This window comes from Lactuca serriola, chromosome 8, assembly GCF_051521515.1.
Source record: "Lactuca serriola cultivar US96UC23 chromosome 8, Lser_US96UC23_V15, whole genome shotgun sequence".
Classification (NCBI taxonomy): Eukaryota; Viridiplantae; Streptophyta; class Magnoliopsida; order Asterales; family Asteraceae; genus Lactuca; species Lactuca serriola.
The window spans coordinates 135,178,947-135,198,136 of NC_136415.1; the positions used below are offsets into that span (position 1 = coordinate 135,178,947).

At 43.0% G+C, this 19,190-nt stretch overlaps 1 protein-coding gene across 1 annotated transcript; it reads right to left on the bottom strand.

The window, feature by feature from the left end:
* Positions 1 to 450: 450 nt before the first annotated feature.
* Positions 451 to 2,751, bottom strand: QUA1 (Nucleotide-diphospho-sugar transferases superfamily protein). The gene is made up of 3 exons (XM_079012889.1): positions 2,418 to 2,751; positions 1,082 to 2,335; positions 451 to 990 (listed from the first exon to the last, which is right to left on the bottom strand). The coding sequence occupies exons 1-3, from the start codon at positions 2,628 to 2,630 to the stop codon at positions 715 to 717; spliced, it is 1,743 nt and encodes a 580-aa protein (XP_078869015.1). The 5' UTR covers positions 2,631 to 2,751; the 3' UTR covers positions 451 to 714.
* Positions 2,752 to 19,190: the final 16,439 nt, after the last annotated feature.

Genomic DNA, 19,190 nt, shown 5'->3' on the forward strand with positions numbered 1-19,190 from the left:
ATGATTCTTCTACATGTTGGTCTGGAAATAAAGAAAGACGAAGGAAGATGATGAGTGTTTGATTTGTGTTTTCTTGAATGTTAGTGAAATTGTTGATACTTATATGGGTAAGTGAAGATGTTCCCTACAAAAGTTATCAAGAGAATTTAGAACAATATGCTTTGTAGAGTGTATTGGATGTTAAACAGTTGATTATATGATAAAAAAAAAATGAAAAGGAAAGATATGTTGCTTTTTAAGATATATGGATATGTATTAACATGATTACCAAACCACGTTGCAAACTTATTGCTACATAATTCCGTATCTATAATAGTCCAAAAAGGTACAAAGAATTAAATGCTCTCCTAACTCGATAACAACATCTATGGAGATATATATTATGGTGGAGATCTAAGCCAACTGCTAGCAGTATAAGTCTATAAAAATTATAAGAAGGTACTGAAAGCATTAGTCATGATTACTGTTATATTATATTATATTATATTATATTATATATATGTTTTTCTGAAGTCATTAAGTAAACAAATAACAAAATAAATTAACTCTGGACTCTGGAGCTATAAACACTTCAGAAACAAATTTCAAAACTAGAATAGAAAAAGGATGATGATGTCATACTTGGAAACATATGAACTCCACAGCATCTGATAAAGGTTTCAATTTGCATGCTATCTTTAAATAAAGGGCTTCAGCCATGACTGCATCATAAGTTTAATGACCAAAATTGCAGGCCTGAACAAACTCCATATCGTAGTCAACATACTTTGTCCAAAGTGGACGAAACTGATTCATGGCAATATCAAGCCATGGTTTCATATTCCCATTGAAATGAACAACTGCAGCATTATGAATCTCCTCCATGCTTATGCTTGGATTATAACCAAGCCCAAGAACATGCCATGATTTCTCCAATGGTTTGGTTGTGGAATAGAATGTGATCAGACCAGGTGGCAGTGTCCCCAATTTCCATAAAGTTCGATTTTCATTCTGCAAAAAACATGAGAATCACCGTTCATATATGGCTACAAAAATATGAAACAAAGAAAACTTTCATGAAAATTGAAAACCTCTATCTTACCAGATTTTGCCAGTAATGGTACTCCTCAGTGCATTTTTCCCTCCTCCAGGCATCCAAATCAAAGAAGTTCATACCATAAGCCCAGGCACAGGCCTTGGGATTAAACTTCTCCTTGATTAAAGGGTGGGAAAAGTTCATGTATTGTGAATACCTATGGAAAGACCCGAAACAAGTCTCAACTGCTCCATTCACTTTTCCATCCATGTCTATCTTCCAGAGTCCAGTCAAATCCTTCTGAACAATAATATCATCATCCAAGAACAGAACCCTGTGCAGTGTTGGGTACATCTCTGGTAAGTAGAATCTCAGATGATTTAAGATGGAGAGATACTTTGGGTTCCTAAACTTCATGTTGGTTGTATCCTTTGTTGCGTTTTCAAGCTTATTCTCAAAGTAAAACCTTTGCAAGTTTGCAGATTCTAGCTGCTTTAGCACTGGGACATATGAAGAGTTCAAGAACTTGTAATCCTCCACTGCCTTTATTTCAATATGAGCACCGTTATATTCTTTCATCTTGAACATAACTTGCATTGCACCTAGATTCATCTTATCTGTCACGACATGAAAAACGTGCTTCCATGGCTCTTTTGTGTTCTTCACAGCTGAATTAACTACAACTGAAGCAGCAATCACGTTATCAGAAAAGATAGCATAGTGATAAAGCTTGGGATCATCAAATTCAGCCGGTCGTGGTTTGCCTTCATCAGAATACTTGTCTGGATGCGCGATTCTCTCTTCCATCAACCTCATTGTGAGGCAGTGCAAGCTTTTAGGTATTGATTTTGCGGCGATCAAGCTGGAGAAAGCACCTTGCTTCTTCGCCTTGGTTAATTGCTCATTAACAGAGAATATCGAATCTTTCAGCTTCTGAATCTTAAGCTGATTATCGAATGACTCTTTCGCATCGGCAATCACTTGTCTAGTCACCTTAATCCGCTCCTTCACCTCCTTCTCAAACAGCCGAAGTGTCGGCTCGTCGATTGAGTTCGCATCGGAGTCGGACAATGCTTTGTAAGCAGGTTTCGATAACAGATCTGTGTAGTTGCGTGAAAGATCAGCAAAAACCCTAACCAGTTTCGAATTTTCGAGCTTTAGTTTACGAGCGTAGGTAGCGTAAGCCAGAGCTAGCGATCTGTGATCATCTGCTTGCTTTCGGATCTGATCAAATCTAGGTTTTAGTGGATCAGATTTCAATGCAAGTACAGACCTCCGAGACGATCCAGCTACGTTCTTATTAAAGGAAAGTCCCTGATTCTACAATGAACACAATCAATTAAGACATTATTAATTACGCATTCAATAAGTTAACAATTACGTATAAGGAAAATGTACGAACAATGTTGGAATCAGAATAAATGACGTCGGAGGATGAGGTAAAGGTGAAGGAAACAGTGAAGAAGAGGACGACGGCGACGGTGATAGCTGATGCTAGGAACCTGAATGTAACACCGGCAACCGCAACCGGTGGTCGTGTGGATGGACCATTAATTCGAAAGTTTCGCTCGGAGTTTGAAGTGCGAGAGCTCCGAATGCTCCCGGATATCGCCATCCGTCCCAAAATTGAGTAACCGACACAATATCCGGCGAAAGCGTGTTGGTATTTACACACACACTGAAAGATGAGCAGAAGAAGACTGGTCCAGCCGAGAGTAAGCGATTGGGAAAACGATATCTGACGGTGGGAACACGGTGTTAATTGTCAACTAATCGGGTCGGATCTGCCAATCTACCTAATATATTTAAAAATTTTGGATTTTAAATAGATTATGTTTGATTTTATTAGGTGTTCACTAAAATCAAATATCAGGTAAAGTCCAAAAAATTTGATTTCTTTATAGAAAGTGATAAAAAAAAATTAAACAGAATAATAAAAACCGCAATTGTTTACATAAAATATCGGGAAACTGATAATTGTTTACACTTCTTGATTCTATACCGCAATTTTGAATTTGTGTCGGTGATCCTCATAAAAGTATGTATCTTCTTGGTAATTAAGATAAAGTTATTGATTGTTTTTTAATAGAAAATGAAAAATATTAGTTTCTATTATGATTTTACTTATGCCAAATAGAATCCGGTCATCGTGTCTTGATTATATATGTGATATGTTAGAAATTTGGGGTGTAATAGTATTTGAAATTTTGAGAATTGTGATTATCATTTTTAAATTGAAGTATTTGGGTGGTACTTCATAATCTTCAATTAGATAAGAATCAGAATGATAAATTAGAACAGGGAAATGGATTGTTATAAAATTTTATGAGTACCAAATTTTTGACCAAAAATTGATTAAATACCTCTTTTATCAGAAAACTATCACAAAACAGTTTTATGTCTGAAAAACTGTCACTAAACAGTTTTATGTTTGAAAACTTTCACAAGACAGTTTTCAATAGTCATAAACTGTCCCAAATTCAGGTTTTCTTATAATTTTCACAAATTCAACCCTAACCAGGGACTCCGCCCCTTAGATCCTGTCAGGGGCTGCCCCTGGACCCCCGTTCGTTCAGGGGTTTCACCCATAAATAACAGTCTACTTTTAATCTTGAATAAACTTAAACAAGTGTGCACTCCGCACATTCTTTACTTGTTTAATATTCATCAATATTGATTTTAATCAACAAGTCAATCCATTACACTTAAATACAATTAGTGAAAATTCACTAAGAAACCTCCCCCATTTAAGTTTAATCATAATTAACTTTAAAAAATATAACAATAATAAGCTGGTGCATAAATGAAATGTCGTGACGATTGAATTTCACATTAGTATATTATACATTCCAAATATTCAAATATCAGTGTGTCACTAAGGATTGAACCCATTTATTCATAGTGAATACATGAAGATAATACACACAATAGTTTACATTCTCATAAGTTCTAACTTGACACTGTATTTTACTAGCTTTTGTCCCATCCTTCAATAAGCATATCAAAACCAAGTCCCAACTCCGTGAAGTAGCTAAACTTCACGCTTATATAGGTAGTTCTTTTGTTCTTGCACATGTAAATGCAATTTTTCTAAGAACTATTAAGGAAAAAAATCAACCTCCTTAACTTGCAGTACTGAACACATCCCTTGGTCGTGAACTCTTGTTCCCTTTTTTACTTTGGCCGCGAACACATGTTTGGAAGCTTCTTGGACTGTGAACTACTTCCTTAAATTGCTTTTGGGACTGTAAACTCCCTTTTCGTGTGGTTTGTTGGCCGTGAACTCCATTTGGAGTTTACTTCTTGGCCGTAAACTCCATTTGGAGTTATTTTGATGATTTAAATTTTGAATCAACTCAAGTATAGCCCTTTTAACTTTGAATTAGTGTAAGTTTGACCTAATCACATGTGATTTTTATGTTAAGTGTTTAGCCTTTAGTACCTTGCTTTTATGATTTTCACATGTATTTGCATATCAGTTAAATAAACATGTTTGTAGTTTAGAGTTTTGTTAACAGGAAATAACGGGTTGTCACATGTTCCACCCTTGTAAACGTATACAAGTAAAAGAGAATTGTTTATTGTTCAGACTCCTTGTATTTTTATATTCAAAAGTGTGTTTAGACTAATGAATCATAAAAGTGTCAAGTGCAACAGGTTTTACACTTGTAATCCCATACAAGTAAAAGAGATTTGTTTATCCACATAACTTAGCAACCCTAAGTTATAATGTGATAGAAAGTTGTGTCGAGTTAAAGATTTATTTTTTTCAATTTAAATCAATATTTGACACTTAACCTGTAACGCTTGGTCCAAGTAATATTTATTTCTCAAACATTTTGGGGTTCTGGGCTGGAACTCGACGAGTTGGGGAGCTCCAAATCGTCGTGTAGGGATCTATTTGGACGCGCAGATTAAGCACCCAACTCGACGAGTTAATGCTGAGGATGAAAACCCTAATTTTCGGGCATTGTACCCAATATAAAGAACATTAACCCCCTTGGCTAGCCTCCTTACCAGCCTCCTTGCCCAGAGAAAACCCTAGAATCGCCTTCCCCTCTTGTTCATTGAGTTTTGTGAGTATTGAGTAATTGTTTGAGATCTTTGAAGGATTTTTTGAAGAGAGTGTTGGGTTTTGAGCATTCTAACACTCCTATGGTGTACATGCAACCCTATAAACTTTAGATCTATGTTTTCTCTATTATACATGCAAATATTAAACTCATCCTAACCAGCATATTATGAAGCACCTATACTACAAAGACTAGTTAGATGACATACCTTTTGGTGTAGCTTGATGTAACGTCCCAAAATTCAAGACTAAAAATTTCTTTTAATAAATATTACTTAAAGTAAAATCATCGATTCAAAACATAATCAAAGTAATAGTTTCCAAAACACATGTTCGTTATCAGAGTAAAACATTCCCAGGCTGACAAATCTATGGTGTGTGCCATGCGATCACCCCGAGCTCCATCATCCGCTACCGGAAGTACCTGAAACCAAAACTGAAAACCGTAAGCACGAAGCTTAGTGAGTTCCCCACCCTACCACATACCATGCATAACCACATACTGCACATACTGGGCCATGCCCGCTATCCTGGGCCTAGCCCCTACCTCGGGCCTCGCCCGCTACAACGGCCCCGCCGCTCCAGGCCCCGCCTGGCTTCGAGCCCCGCTCGGATACAGATCTGTTTCACTTAGGCCTCGCCTGTCACAGGGCCTTGCCCACTAACATATAATAGCACATAAACATATCACATCACATCACATAATCTAAACACATACTAACAGATCTTGTCCTAAGGCCTCACCTATCTCTGGGCCCCGCCTTTGTCCTGCTACTGATGAGTCATGGAACCCTGTCCATACTCCTGCTGATAGTGAGGTACGGGCCCAACCCACCCTCACTCCTTCCCTAACTTGGGCCTCACCCCTGCTCTGCTGCTACTGAGATGTGGAACACCATCCACACTCTGCTATTGGTGAGATACGGGACCTCGCCCACACTCACCTCCCTACCAGGCACATACAAGTATCACACAGACAACAAGTATAAATTATCACATAAACCATTCCTTGGGCACCCGCCCTCTATCATTGGACCTCGTCCCGAATATCACACTAGCATACTGTGCCTAGGGCTAACCCCCAGGTCTTCTACTCATAACTACATGGGCCGGCATTGTGGCCGTAGACCCAGTCACACAAAGGGAAACTCACCTGCACTGGCTGAAATCGCTGATGATCCCACTAGTTGCTGCCCGACAATTCACTGAACTCCTGCTCTGCTAGCTCCCCGAGCTATCAATATCAATGCAACACTTAGCCTAACTGACCCCCGACAGCCAACCAAGTCAATTCTGGTCTAAGTCAAAGTCCTGGTCAAAGTCAACCTTCCAGGTCAACCCTACTCGCCGAGTCCACCTACTGACTCGCCGAGTTCATATGCTCCGGGTCCTTCCATTCGCGACACGACTCGCCGAGTCAGTCCATGACTTCGCCGAGTCCAACGATTTCCGAGTCCTGACCTGTCCAACTCGCTGAGTCTCCACCCGACTCACTGATTCGAGTTTCAACTCGAAGGGTTTGGGGTTCCGCGACCTGACTCGCCGAGTCCAAGAGCAGACTCGCCGAGTATAAGGCAATCTTCATCCAACTCGCCGAGTTGTTCTTCCAACTCGCCGAGTTCATGCCCAACTTCATCCGACTCGACGAGCTATTCATCCCACTCGTCGAGTTCCTCCTCATCTTCATGATACTCGCCGAGTCCATTCAAATCTACATACATGCAGAGGACTTTGGAGTCATGCATGGACTCCAAACTGTAGATCTATCCTTCCCAAGCCTATTCCTCACGTAAGGTTGCAAACTTTATGTGTAGATAAAGAGATCTAGGCACAATACCCCATAAACCAGGGTTTAAGGCAAGAAGGCTCCATAATCAGCTCAAGGGCAGATACTTTATGGGACACTAGACCAAAACAAGCATGGATCTGAGGTAGCAACCTCAGATCTGGACTTCTAGCTCGAAATGGTTCCTATCATGCCAAGAATGCCCAACATACACATAGATCTAGGTGCAAGGGAGTCCAATGACTAGCTTATTACCTCCAAAAGCTCAGAAATGTCTTCCCAATCCCGGATCTACAGCCCCCTTCTTGCACTCTCAAGATTCTTCTTTTTTCTCCAAGCTTAATGTACTCTTTAAGGCAATAATTGGCTCAATCAATGGATATGACGGCTAGGGTTTGGTATCCAGGGCTAAAGAGGCAGTAAAGGAACCCTAGGAAGAAGATTAAGACGTTTATATAGGCTCCAAGTCCCGAATTTAGGGTTTTCCACGCACAGACCAGACTCGCCGAGTCACCTTGGCCGACTCGGCGAGTCGGTCACTTACTCCTCGACCCGGATCCCGCTCAGACTCGCCGATTTCCTCCTTGGAATCGTCGAGTCGCCCCTTAAAATTAAGGTTTTCTTTCTTTTCTTGGCCTTCAAAACTTTGGGTGTTAACGGACTCGGCGAGTCAGGTCGCGGAACCCCAAACCCTTCGAGTTGAAACTCGTATCAGTGAGTCGGGTGGAGACTCAGCGAGTTGGACAAGTCAGGACTCGGAAATCGTTGGACTCGGCGAAGTCATGGACTGAGTCGGCGAGTTGTGTCGCGAATGAAAGGACCCGGAGCATATGAACTTGGCGAGTCAGTAGGTGGACTCGACGAGTAGGGTTGACCTGGAAGGTTGACTTTGACCAGGACTTTGACTTAGACCAGAATTAACTTGGTTAGCTATCGGGGGTCAGTTAGGCTAAGTGTTGCATTGATATTGATAGCTCGGGGAGCTAGCAGAGCAGGAGTTCAGTGAATTGTCGGGCAACAGCTAGTGGGATCATCAGCGATTTCAGCCAGTGCAGGTGAGTTTCCCTTTGTGTGAATGGGTCTACGACCACAATGCCGGCCCATGTAGTTATGAGTAGAAGACTCGGGGGTTAGCCCTAGGCACAATATGCTAGTATGATATTCGGGACGAGGTCCAATGATAGAGGGCGAGTTCCCAAGGAATGGTTTATGTGATAGTTTATACTTGTGGTCTGTGTGATACTTGTATGTGCCTGGTAGGGAGGTGAGTGTGGGCGAGGTCCCGTATCTCACCAATAGCAGAGTGTGGATGGTGTTCCACATCTCAGTAGCAGCAGAGCAGAGGCGAGGCCCAAGTTAGGGAAGAAGTGAGGGTGGGTTGGGCCCGTACCTCACTATCAGCAGGAGTATGGACAGGGTTCCATGACTCATCAGTAGCAGGACAAGGGCGGGGCCCAGAGATAGCCGAGGCCTTAGGACAAGATCCGTTAGTATGTGTTTAGATTATGTGATGTGATGTGATATGTTTACGTGCTATTATATGTTAGTGGGCGAGGCCCTGTGACAAGCGAGGCCTAAGTGAAATTGATCTATATCCGAGCAGGGCTCGAAGCCAGGCAGGGCCTGGAGCAGCGGGGCCTTTGTAGCGGGCGAGGCCCAGGATAGCGGGCGTGACCCAGTATGTGCATTATGTCATTATGCATGGTACGTGGTTGGGTGGGGAACTCACTAAGCTTCATGCTTACGGTTTTCAGTTTTGGTTTCAGGTACTTCCGGTAGCGGATGATGGAGCTCAGGGTGATCGCATGGCACACACCATAGATTTGTCAGCCTGGGAATGTTTTACTCTGATAACGAACATGTGTTTTGGAAACTATTACTTTGATTATGTTTTGAATCGATGGTTTTACTTTAAGTAATATTTATTAAAAGAAATTTTTAGTCTTGAATTTTGGGATGTTACAAGTTGGTATCAGAGCCTTGGTTTGAGGGATTCGAACATGCTCTCGAGCGTGTCTGAACTCAAACTGAGGGATTGGTATAGAAGTTTTCAAAATGAAAAGACAGTTTTGTAAAAGAGAGTTTTGGGAAAGAAAACAGTTTTAGAAAAGCAAAAATAATCCAGAAAGGAAAGAACTTTGAAAAGAGAAAAAGGGTGTGGTGCATGCAAGCAACCGAGCTCAAGTAAGTACCCCAAAATACCCATACAAGTTTATGTTATGATTATCAGTTGATAGAACAGCATGCTAGATTAGGACTAAGGATCTAGGGGTGATGCCTTATGTGCCTATTATATGTGTTTTGAGTTGCATGATAGTGTTGATTAGACAGTAGTAGGATAGCCTGTTTAGGTTATGCCTGAGTTTATGAGTTTGTGCGGATCTATGAGTTTGTGTTGCATGCTAGTTCAGATTCTTGCTATGTGGATATGATTGCTTGAGTATGATATGGTTAGATTTTCCCCTTAATGCTGCTTGCTTTGTGCATTGTGGAATTCTGAGTGATGGGAGTTAGCCATTAGGTGAATACGTCATGTCACATGTGATCAGGGTTGAATAATCTCAGAGTGCTGGATTTGGCCCTATTGCGCAGCTCTCGTTTGAGTCTAACCGTTGTAGGGACGAGTCTTTTACTCGAAGGATTATCTGAGCCTCGTCACATGTGATGGTATCCAGGTAATGGCTAATTGGCATCACAAGGAGACCTTCAGCAGCTGAGGACTGGCTTGAGTTGAGTCAGAGGTTTCCCTAGGGTAAGCCTAGGATGAGGTAGTGCTGGGAGCAGAAGTAGTAGAAAAGGGACCTGGTGGAGTCAAGGCAGTTGTTGAGGAAAGTACGGATAGATGTGGAAGGTAGTATGGGCCCGTACTACTGAAAGCAGAGGATCCGTACTCAATTCGGGAAGGGCCGAGACAAGACCGAGAACCTGGTAGTGCGTGTGTTTGGTCTCGTAGCAGTGATGGGTATTCTGATAGTGGTTGTGTTATGTGTTTCAGCATGGTGACGTTGCGAGAGAGACCAGTGGGCGGATCAGGCGCCGGAGAGGGATCAGGCTCGGGCTCAGGAGCCGAACAGCTCGAGGAGTGAATGAGGGAGTTGATATCCACCGAGGTTGCACGCAGTATGCTAGATCAGACTCCTTTGGCACGGTCAAGGAGGGTGTACTGGAGATTTTGGATGAGAGGCTGGGAGCCTTCCGTACCGAGATGATGGCTTTGTTGGGAGCGCGTACCTTGACATTTCGAGAGTTCAGGGCTTGCGGGGCACCAGATTACCATGGGGCTAGGGACCCCATTGCTAGCAGCAGATGGTTGGCTGATGTTGCCAACGCTTTTCGTACGAGCAAGTGTCCCGAGGGGGACAAGGTTAGACTCACCTCCTGTCTTCTAAAGGACAGAGCGAGGGATTGGTGGGAGGAGATTGGTCATGCTTTGGGGGATGATGTCGCGTTGGACGCGATGACTTGGAGTGATTTCTCGACTAGTTCAGGGCGGAGTTTTCGCCGATTATTGAGGTGCAGCAGTTGGCACGGGAGTTTCAGGATTTGACGCAGACCACTGAGACTGTGGCGGAGATCACCGCCAAGTTCAGGGAGAGGGCTCTTCTTGTACCGCAGTATGTTGCGGATGAGGAGATGAAGAAGGCCCGATACCATGAGATGTTGAGGGATGACATCAGGGAGTTTGTGAGCAGATCCAGCTGTAAAACGCTGGAAGATATGATTTCTCGGGCTAGAGAGAGGGAAATTGATTTGGAGCAGATCTGGAAGAGGAAGCCGGATGAGGTTCAGGTAGCTACAGGTTTGGGCAAAAGGCCCAAGGGATCGGATTCGAGGTCGAGGGATTATCAGGACCGCAGCCGGTGTGGGAAGTGTGGCAGGGCGCACGGGGACGCGTGCAGGAGTGGTAGCGGTGGTGAGTCTGGTTGTTTCAAGTGCGGTCGGATTGGTCATTTCAGCAGGGATTGTACTGTTACCACCTCACAGGGATCAGACCTGTTATGTTTTCACTACAACCAGCGGGGCCACAAGAAGGCCCAGTGCCCCAGTTTGTTTTCAGCAGGACAGGTGATGGCACCTGCCCCTGCAACTTTGAGGATCACAGACGGCCGTCAGGGCCGTGTAGAGGTGCCTGCGGTAGGAGGCAGAGCTCTTCAGATGACCACCTTAGAGGCGCGATCAGCACCGGACGTTGCAGGTATGTGATTTCTGTTTTCAGTTCTTTTATTTGTGCATGATTATATTGTTATGGTTCTGCATCATTATCGGTATGAGTATTGTATTTTTGAGCGGTTGATTGTGATCGAGTTATATGCCATCTGCATACCTTGGATATTCGAATGGTAGTGAGGGGATGTGCCCTATTGGGGAAGGTTACATAGGATGCAGTAACTATAGCATGCTTGGGAGAGACTTGGTATGTCTCGCTAGATCGGAGTTGTATAGTGTTAGAGATGGATTGGTTAGATCTCTAGCTATGGTAAGCTTGGGTTCCTCAGCAGACTGATTATGGAATGGTTGCAAGGATTGGGATTCCTTTTTGAGTATTGAGTAACAAGGGGTAAGCAGGATCGAAGTGGGGGAGAATCCTCCAAGTGTGCAAAGGCAGGAGCACGCAGACCCAGAATGAGTGCGCGACCTCCGAGAAGGAAAGGAAGTAGTTCAACGTTTGATGGATTGAGGATTTCAAGGTTGGGAGTTTGAGAAACTCCCCATCAGCTAGTGCGTGTGATGGTAATGGTTAGTGCGTGGTTGGGAATTCAGGTTGTGGATCGCCTGTAGGACTCGAGGGAGTCGGAATGAGGATCTTGAGAGCTAATGGCACATGGGTCCCTTTGTACTAGCAGTCAGTGGTGGAAGTGTTGTAAGACTACGGGGCAGCTGTAGCATTCACTAACAGTCAGCAATGGATGGTGATGTAAGACTACGGGTAAGTCGTAGCATTCTTTAGTAGCTTCGATTAGCGGAGTTGGGGCGAGGCCCTTATCTCCTAGCGATCAGGTAGGGATCAGGAATGGATAGTGGATGAGAATGATAGGGAGTTTGCCTATATATCGCTAGAGAGGTGAGACCTTGGGAGAGGCTGCTCCAGAATATAGTTGGGTGAGACCCGTGGGCGAGGCCCGTATGAGATTAGCAGTGTAGGTGAGACTTGAGAGCAGGGTTGCTTAGTAGTATGGTTGGGTGAGACCCGTGGGCGAGGCCCGAGCGAGAGTGGTTAGACTAGTGGGACTAGGAGGTTAGAGGCGGGTGGGACCCGTGGGCGAGGCCCGTGAGTTTTAACATCACAGGTGGGACCTAGTAAGGACCTTAGTGTCAAGATAGAGGATCGAGGATCCCAGGATTGTAGCGCCTGAATGGCATGATAGATTGAGCAGTATGGGTGGTCTCAGTTCATCCGGAAGTCAGAAGAGGAACAGCAGAATTGCCAGTCAGTGGCAGTGCGAGTATGCAGCATATGGTGGAATTCGGTTAGTTGATCGTGAGGTGCTCAGCACCAAAATATAGTAGAAAGAAATGCCCAGTGGATACTGGCGATAATGACCCGTACTGGAAGTAGCGGGAGTAATAGAATTGGTGAAGATAGGGTCTTCACAGTGGCAGAGGAAATAGTTGGTTATGGAGCATTGCCTTGGGGAGGCAAGGAAATCGCGCAAGGAAGGAAGTGGAGAACCCCTATGGGTTCAGTGCAGTACTCGGTGAGTACCAGAAGGAATGTCGGTTGAGTAAGTTGTGTTCCAGAACATTCAGGGTCAGGGTTGACCCGAGATGATTATCTGCAAGGATTAATGTTAGTCGGAATGACCGAGCGGAAGGCCAGCGAGGGAAGGCAACTGGTGTTGGAATAATTGGTTGGGTATTACAGGCAGATCGCAGGCGGTGGGCCATATCAAACTTCGAGGACGAAGTTTAGTTTAAGTGGGGGAGAGTTGTAACACCCAAAGTTTTGAAGGCCAATAAAGGAAAGAAAACCTTAATTTTAAGGGGCGACTCGGCGAGTCCAAGGAGAAACTCGGCAAGTCCGAGCGGGATCCGGGTCGAGGAGTAAGTGACCGACTCGGTGAGTCGGCCAAGGTGACTCGGCGAGTCTGGTCTGTGCGTGGAAAACCCTAAATTCGGGACTTGGAGCCTATATAAACGTCTTAATCTTCTTCCTAGGGTTCCTTTACTGCCTCTTTAGCCCTGGATACCAAACCCTAGCCGTCATATCCATTGATTGAGCCAATTATTGCCTTGAAGAGTACATTAAGCTTGGAGAAAGAAGAAGAATCTTGAGAGTGCAAGAAGGGGGCTGTAGATCCGGGATTGGGAAGACATTTCTGAGCTTTTTGAGGTAATAAGCTAGTCCTTGGACTCCCTTGCACCTAGATCTATGTGTGTGTTGGGCATTCTTGGCATGATAGGAACCATTTTGAGCTAGAAGTCCAGATCTGAGGTTGCTACCTCAGATCCATGCTTGTTTTGGTCTAGTGTCCCATAAAGTATCTGCCCTTGAGCTGATTATGGAGCCTTCTTGCCTTAAACCCTAGTTTATGGGGTATTGTGCCAAGATCTCCTTCTCTACACGTAAAGTTTGCAACTTTACGTGAGGAATAGGCTTGGGAAGGATAGATCTACAGTTTGGAGTCCATGCATGACTCCAAAGTCCTCTGCATGTATGTAGATTTGAATGGACTCGGCGAGTATCATGAAGATGAGGAGGAACTCGACGAGTGGGATGAATAGCTCGTCGAGTCGGATGAAGTTGGGCATGAACTCGGCGAGTTGGATGAAGATTGCCTTGTACTCGGCGAGTCTGCTCTTGGACTCGGCGAGTCAGGTCGCGGAACCCCAAACCCTTCGAGTTGAAACTCGAATCAGTGAGTCGGGTGGAGACTCAACGAGTTGGACATGTCAGGACTCGGAAATCGTTGGACTCGGCGAAGTCATGGACTGACTCGGCGAGTTGTGTCGCGAATGGAAGGACCTGGAGCATATGAACTCGGCGAGTCAGTAGGTGGACTCGGCAAGTAGGGTTGACCTGGAAGGTTGACTTTGACCAGGACTTTGACTTAGACCAGAATTGACTTGGTTGGCTGTCGGGGGTCAGTTAGGCTAAGTGTTGCATTGATATTGATAGCTCGGGGAGCTAGCAGAGTAGGAGTTCAGTGAATTGTCGGGCAGCAGCTAGTGGGATCATCAGCGATTTCAGCCAGTGTAGGTGAGTTTCCCTTTGTGTGAATGGGTCTACGACCACAATGCCGGCCCATGTAGTTATGAGTAGAAGACCCGGGGGTTAGCCCTAGGCACAGTATGCTAGTATGATATTCGGGACAAGGTCCAATGATAAAGGACGGGTGCCCAAGGAATGGTTTATGTGATAGTTTATACTTGTTGTCTGTGTGATACTTGTATGTGCCTGGTAGGGAGGTGAGTGTGGGCGAGGTCCCATATCTCACCAATAGCAGAGTGTGGATGGTGTTCCACATCTCAGTAGTAGCAGAGCAGGGGCGAGGCCCAAGTTAGGGAAGGAGTGAGGGTGGGCTGGGCCCGTACCTCACTATCAGCAGGAGTATGGACGGGGTTCCATGACTCAGCAGTAGCAGGATAAGGGCGGGGCCCAGAGATAGGCGAGGCCTTAGGACAAGATCCGTTAGTATGTGTTTAGATTATGTGATGTGATGTGATATGTTTACGTGCTATTATATGTTAGTGGGTGAGGCCCTGTGACAGGCGAGGCCTAAGTGAAACAGATTTGTATCCGAGCGGGGCCTGGAGCGGCGGGGCCTTTGTAGCGGGCGAGGCCCAAGATAGTGGGCGTGGCCTAGTATGTACAGTATGTGGTTATGCATGGTATGTGGTGTAACGCCCGTAGATCAGGGCTAGTCAATTTAGAGACAATAAGCGTCAAAAATGACTTTTTGATAGAAGATTATTTAGGATGAATAATCCTAACTAAGTTGTAGTATATGTTACAAGGTTTCCGTGCATATAAAGAACGCCAAAATCCGAGTTATAACGAAGAAGTTATGACTTGTTGAAGTTTAGCGACAGAACCGACACAACGTTGAATGACGTAAAAAGTGAATTCACGTTAGAGTGATATTTAGCCTTAGCGATCTAAACGAGAATCGAAGATCTCGTTGTTAGTAGCGAAATGACAAAAAGTTAGGCAAGAACGGACGTCGGACGAAGAAGTTATGAATTTATAACGAAAATTTCTGTCCCGACCCATTAAAAATAAATAATAAAAATAAAAGTCAAAATTAGCCGACGGAGTCTAAACGAAAGTCGTAGAGCGTAGTCTCACCTACGCGTGAATATAAAGAACGTCGAAAACGGAGTTCGTATGAAGAAGATATGAATTTTTGAAGTTTATTAATGAATTAATAATTAAATTTAATTATTAAATCCCGGTATCATCCGAAGACGAGTCATCGGACTCATCCGAAGTACGCCCCGCGTACAGCGAAGCATGACGACCTTCGCACTCGAGTTCTTCGAATGACGCATGCAATGACGTTTCGGACGCGTAGGCCCCGCGTACGCCTGTACGCTCCGCGTACTCCGAGGCTCTAGCCTCCTATAAATAGGATGCGAGGGCAGCCAACTCAATTGTTAATTTTCTCTCTTCTCTCTCCCATTTTGCATCGTTTTGCGTGCCAGAAATACCCCAAAGCCTCAGTATTATTCTCGAGCCCCGAAGCAAGTCCCGAGATCCCGAAGATCCCGAGAAGTGCGGTTCCCGAGCCGAAGCTCTGCCCGCGAGAAGTTCGATTTTTGTGGAGATCTTCCAGATCTGCTGAGGATTACTACTTCTGCAAGTCGTAGTGCTGTCCGATCATCTTCTGATCAAGTGAGTGTATACTACCTTTCATAAACACGATAATAATACAAGTATGGTTTGAGTGTATTAAGTATATTGTTGTTTATATGTGTGAGTGTGTAGTTACTTTCTTCTAACACATAAATATGAAGTATTTGCTATGAAATACGTGCTATGTGTTTATATGTTATTTGTCTATTTGAGATGGGCATGGAAATTGGAGTTTTATACAGGTGTTAAATGATTTAAACTGTGTAAGTATTTATATCTATAAAATTGTTGGGTAGAACATAGGTAGATGGAATAGTTGGTGACTATGGAGTTAGCGCCTATTGTATAAACCTTGGCGACGATGTGACTTCGTGCCTATTTGATGAATCTTGGCGACTATGGAGTTAGCGCACGTTGAGTAAACTTTGGCGACTATGGAGTTAGCGCTTGTTGACTAAACCTTGGCGACTATGGAGTTAGCGCTTGTTGAGTAGACCTTGGCGACTATGGAGTTAGCGCTTGTTGAGTAGACCTTGGTGACTATGGAGTTAGCGCCAGATAACTATGGATTTAGTACTTGATAAATAAGCTTTGGCAGCAATGGAATTCGTGCCAAAATCCTTACGAATAAATGAATGAAGGATAGTTGGTTCTTAGGGTAAAACCTTAAGAAGATAATGGGGATGGGTAATTGGGTTGATTGTTTGCTGATTACATATAATAATTATATTATTGTGGGTCGAAAACCCTATATGCTCACCAGGCTCCCAAGCCTGACCCACTCAGTTTTCTTTTCATTACAGGTAATGGCTCAAGGGTATAAGTTGGTGGACTTGACGAGAGATTTTGGATTATAGATCAGTAGTTGAATAACTATTGTAAGGTCTATTTTATATTGTTTATGTTTTTGGTCTGTAACGAACATGACATCCCGAGTTTTTATTATTTAATGAAAATACATTCTTTTCGAGAAATGTTTTGATAAATGGTTATCATATTTTATTTTGGGAACAAATTCCGCAACTGTTTTCTTTAAACGATCACTCTGATTTATAAAACAAAGCATAAACAAATCGGTCTTTTCTGGCCGTGAAATTGGGGATGTCACATGTGGTAGGGTGGGGAACTCACTAAGCTTCGTGCTTACGGTTTTCAGTTTTGGTTTCAGGTACTTCCGGTAGCGGATGATGGAGCTCGGGGTGATCGCATGGCACACACCATAGATTTGTCAGCCTGGAAATGTTTTACTCTGATAACGAACATGTGTTTTGGAAACTATTACTTTGATTATGTTTTGAATCGATGATTTTACTTTAAGTAATATTTATTAAAAGAAATTTTTAGTCTTGAATTTTGGGACGTTACACTTGATGTCTTCAAGCTTTAAGAGCTTAGCCCCAATAGTGTGGAAGCCTCAAGTGGAATCACAAATCACCAAAACAACTTGGAAGATTTTGAGAATAAGAATACTTTGGTTCTCTCTAGTGAAATCGGCTAGCCCTCTTAGTGTACCCACACTAGTGCCAATTTCACCAACCAAGGACATCTTTATATAGTATGGAGACTAGGATTAAACCCATGACCTTTCATTTCATATGATCCATGGGTTAAACACTCCATGGACTATCCATGAAAGCTTAGTCCAACCTAAATGAACTTGGCCCATTCCATATATATAAGAGTCTATATTTAATTAGTTCATTTTGATCTCTTAATTAATTCTAAATTAAGTCTTGATCAATACTAATTAAATAATATGATTCAATATTAATATATTAGAACTTATAATATATTAATATAAATCATAAATATACTATTCTCAAAAGACAATCCATATAAATTGTGTCAGTGAAGTGCAACCCAAATGGACCATGCCGGGTCCGGTCAAGTACATACCAAATATAGTTATGGACTTAAACATTAATCCAACAGAGAGAAATATCAAGCTTAGAGGAGTGAACTTGGATCCAGAAACTATACATCAAAGGCTGCATCTTGGAGGTATAAAGTCATAACCTTGACATGTAGCTTATTAGATCTCATCTTTTGCAGTTTTGGGCTTGGTTTTGGGACTTTGGCTTAGATGTCCAAAGAAAAGAGGTTTCCAGAGGTTGAGGATGTAGATATGGCCTCTATAAGACCTCTAGAGGATTAAAGTTGCAAACTTTAATAGCCTCCATGTCCCATTCATGCAATATGTCCATTATAAAGCAAAAATGAACCTTAGAGGGTGTTTCTAACATGCATGGACGTAAAGTTGGAAACTTTACGTGATTAAACCACCTTAGGACCTCAGATCTGTAACATTGAATGTTGAAGCAAGGGTTAGAGGCTTAATGGGTCAAGACCCTCCTCAAAGGAACTAGGGTTTGGGTATAAAGCTTATTAGATGATATTTGGGGGTAAAGTTGGAATCTTTACCCTTTTAGACGTTTCTATGGTTAGGGATCTGAAGTTTGGAACCTTTGGATTCAAGAGAAAGGGCTTAATGCATTAAGTGAGTTGACAGACTGAAGAACTCGACGAGTTGGATCACAACATCGCGATTCTGGATTTGGGGTGGACTCGACAAGTTACAGGGATAACTCGACGAGTCAGGTCAACTCGGAGTGTTGACTTTGACTTTGACCTTGACCAGGGTTGACTTTTAAGGGGTTTGAAGGATTGAGTTGTATCTAAGGAATTGTTTATGATTAGGGAGGTGGCAGAGCTGCTACTCGGAGTTTGGACCTACTCAACTACAGTTCGCATTTGAGGTGAGTCTCATCACCATACCAATGGGTCGAAGGTACCAAGGTCGGCCTATGTTATTTAGTTGGGATGTTTATTGCATACGTGGTATCAATGTGTTAGGTATTATGTGAAGACCATGTGGGGGTTCCCATGGCAGTGGATTAAGACCATGTGGGGGGTTCCCATGGCATTCAGTGTAAGACCTTGGAGGGTTTCCATGGCAACCTCGTATGTTTGCATGTTTAGCTTGAATGATATTTCCTTGGTTAGTTAAAACCATGTGTGTGTGTGGGGGGGGGGGGGGTTCCCATGGCAGGTAGTAGGGATGAGCAAAAACTGCACCGCAACTAAAATTAACCGCAAAACCGCATAAACCGCAACCGATAAACCGTAACCGCAATAAAAACCGATTGTGAGGTTTTTTGTTTTTCAAAAACCACAAATTTGCGGTGCGGTGCGGTTATTAGTTTTTTAAAACCGCACCGCACCGCATATATTATATATAATTTTTATTATTAATTATTAATGTATTAAATATTAAAAATAAGACAAGTTTCATGGATGAAAGAACAATAAAATTCTAGAAGACAAAAGTGTTGATTTTTTGTTATGTTTAACTTTGGAAAATGGTGAAATTTGACAATTTTAAGATGTTTATTGTTAATTACTAGTGATTTGATGTTTTTAAGATATTAGTTGTTTGTGGTTTAAGTTAATTTTCTTATACCTTATGGTTTTTTATTATTACAAGTAATATGTTTGAATTATTAAAACCGTTTGAATTCTAAAT

Coding starts and splice junctions, on each gene's coding strand:
- QUA1 (XM_079012889.1), bottom strand. CDS start 2,630: ATGGCGATATCCGGGAGCATTCGGAGCTCTCGCACTTCAAACTCCGAG. Junction 2,336..2,417: donor TTTATTCTGATTCCAACATT/GTTCGTACATTT, acceptor TGTTCATTGTAG/AATCAGGGACTTTCCTTTAA. Junction 991..1,081: donor ACCATTACTGGCAAAATCTG/GTAAGATAGAGG, acceptor TGTTTTTTGCAG/AATGAAAATCGAACTTTATG.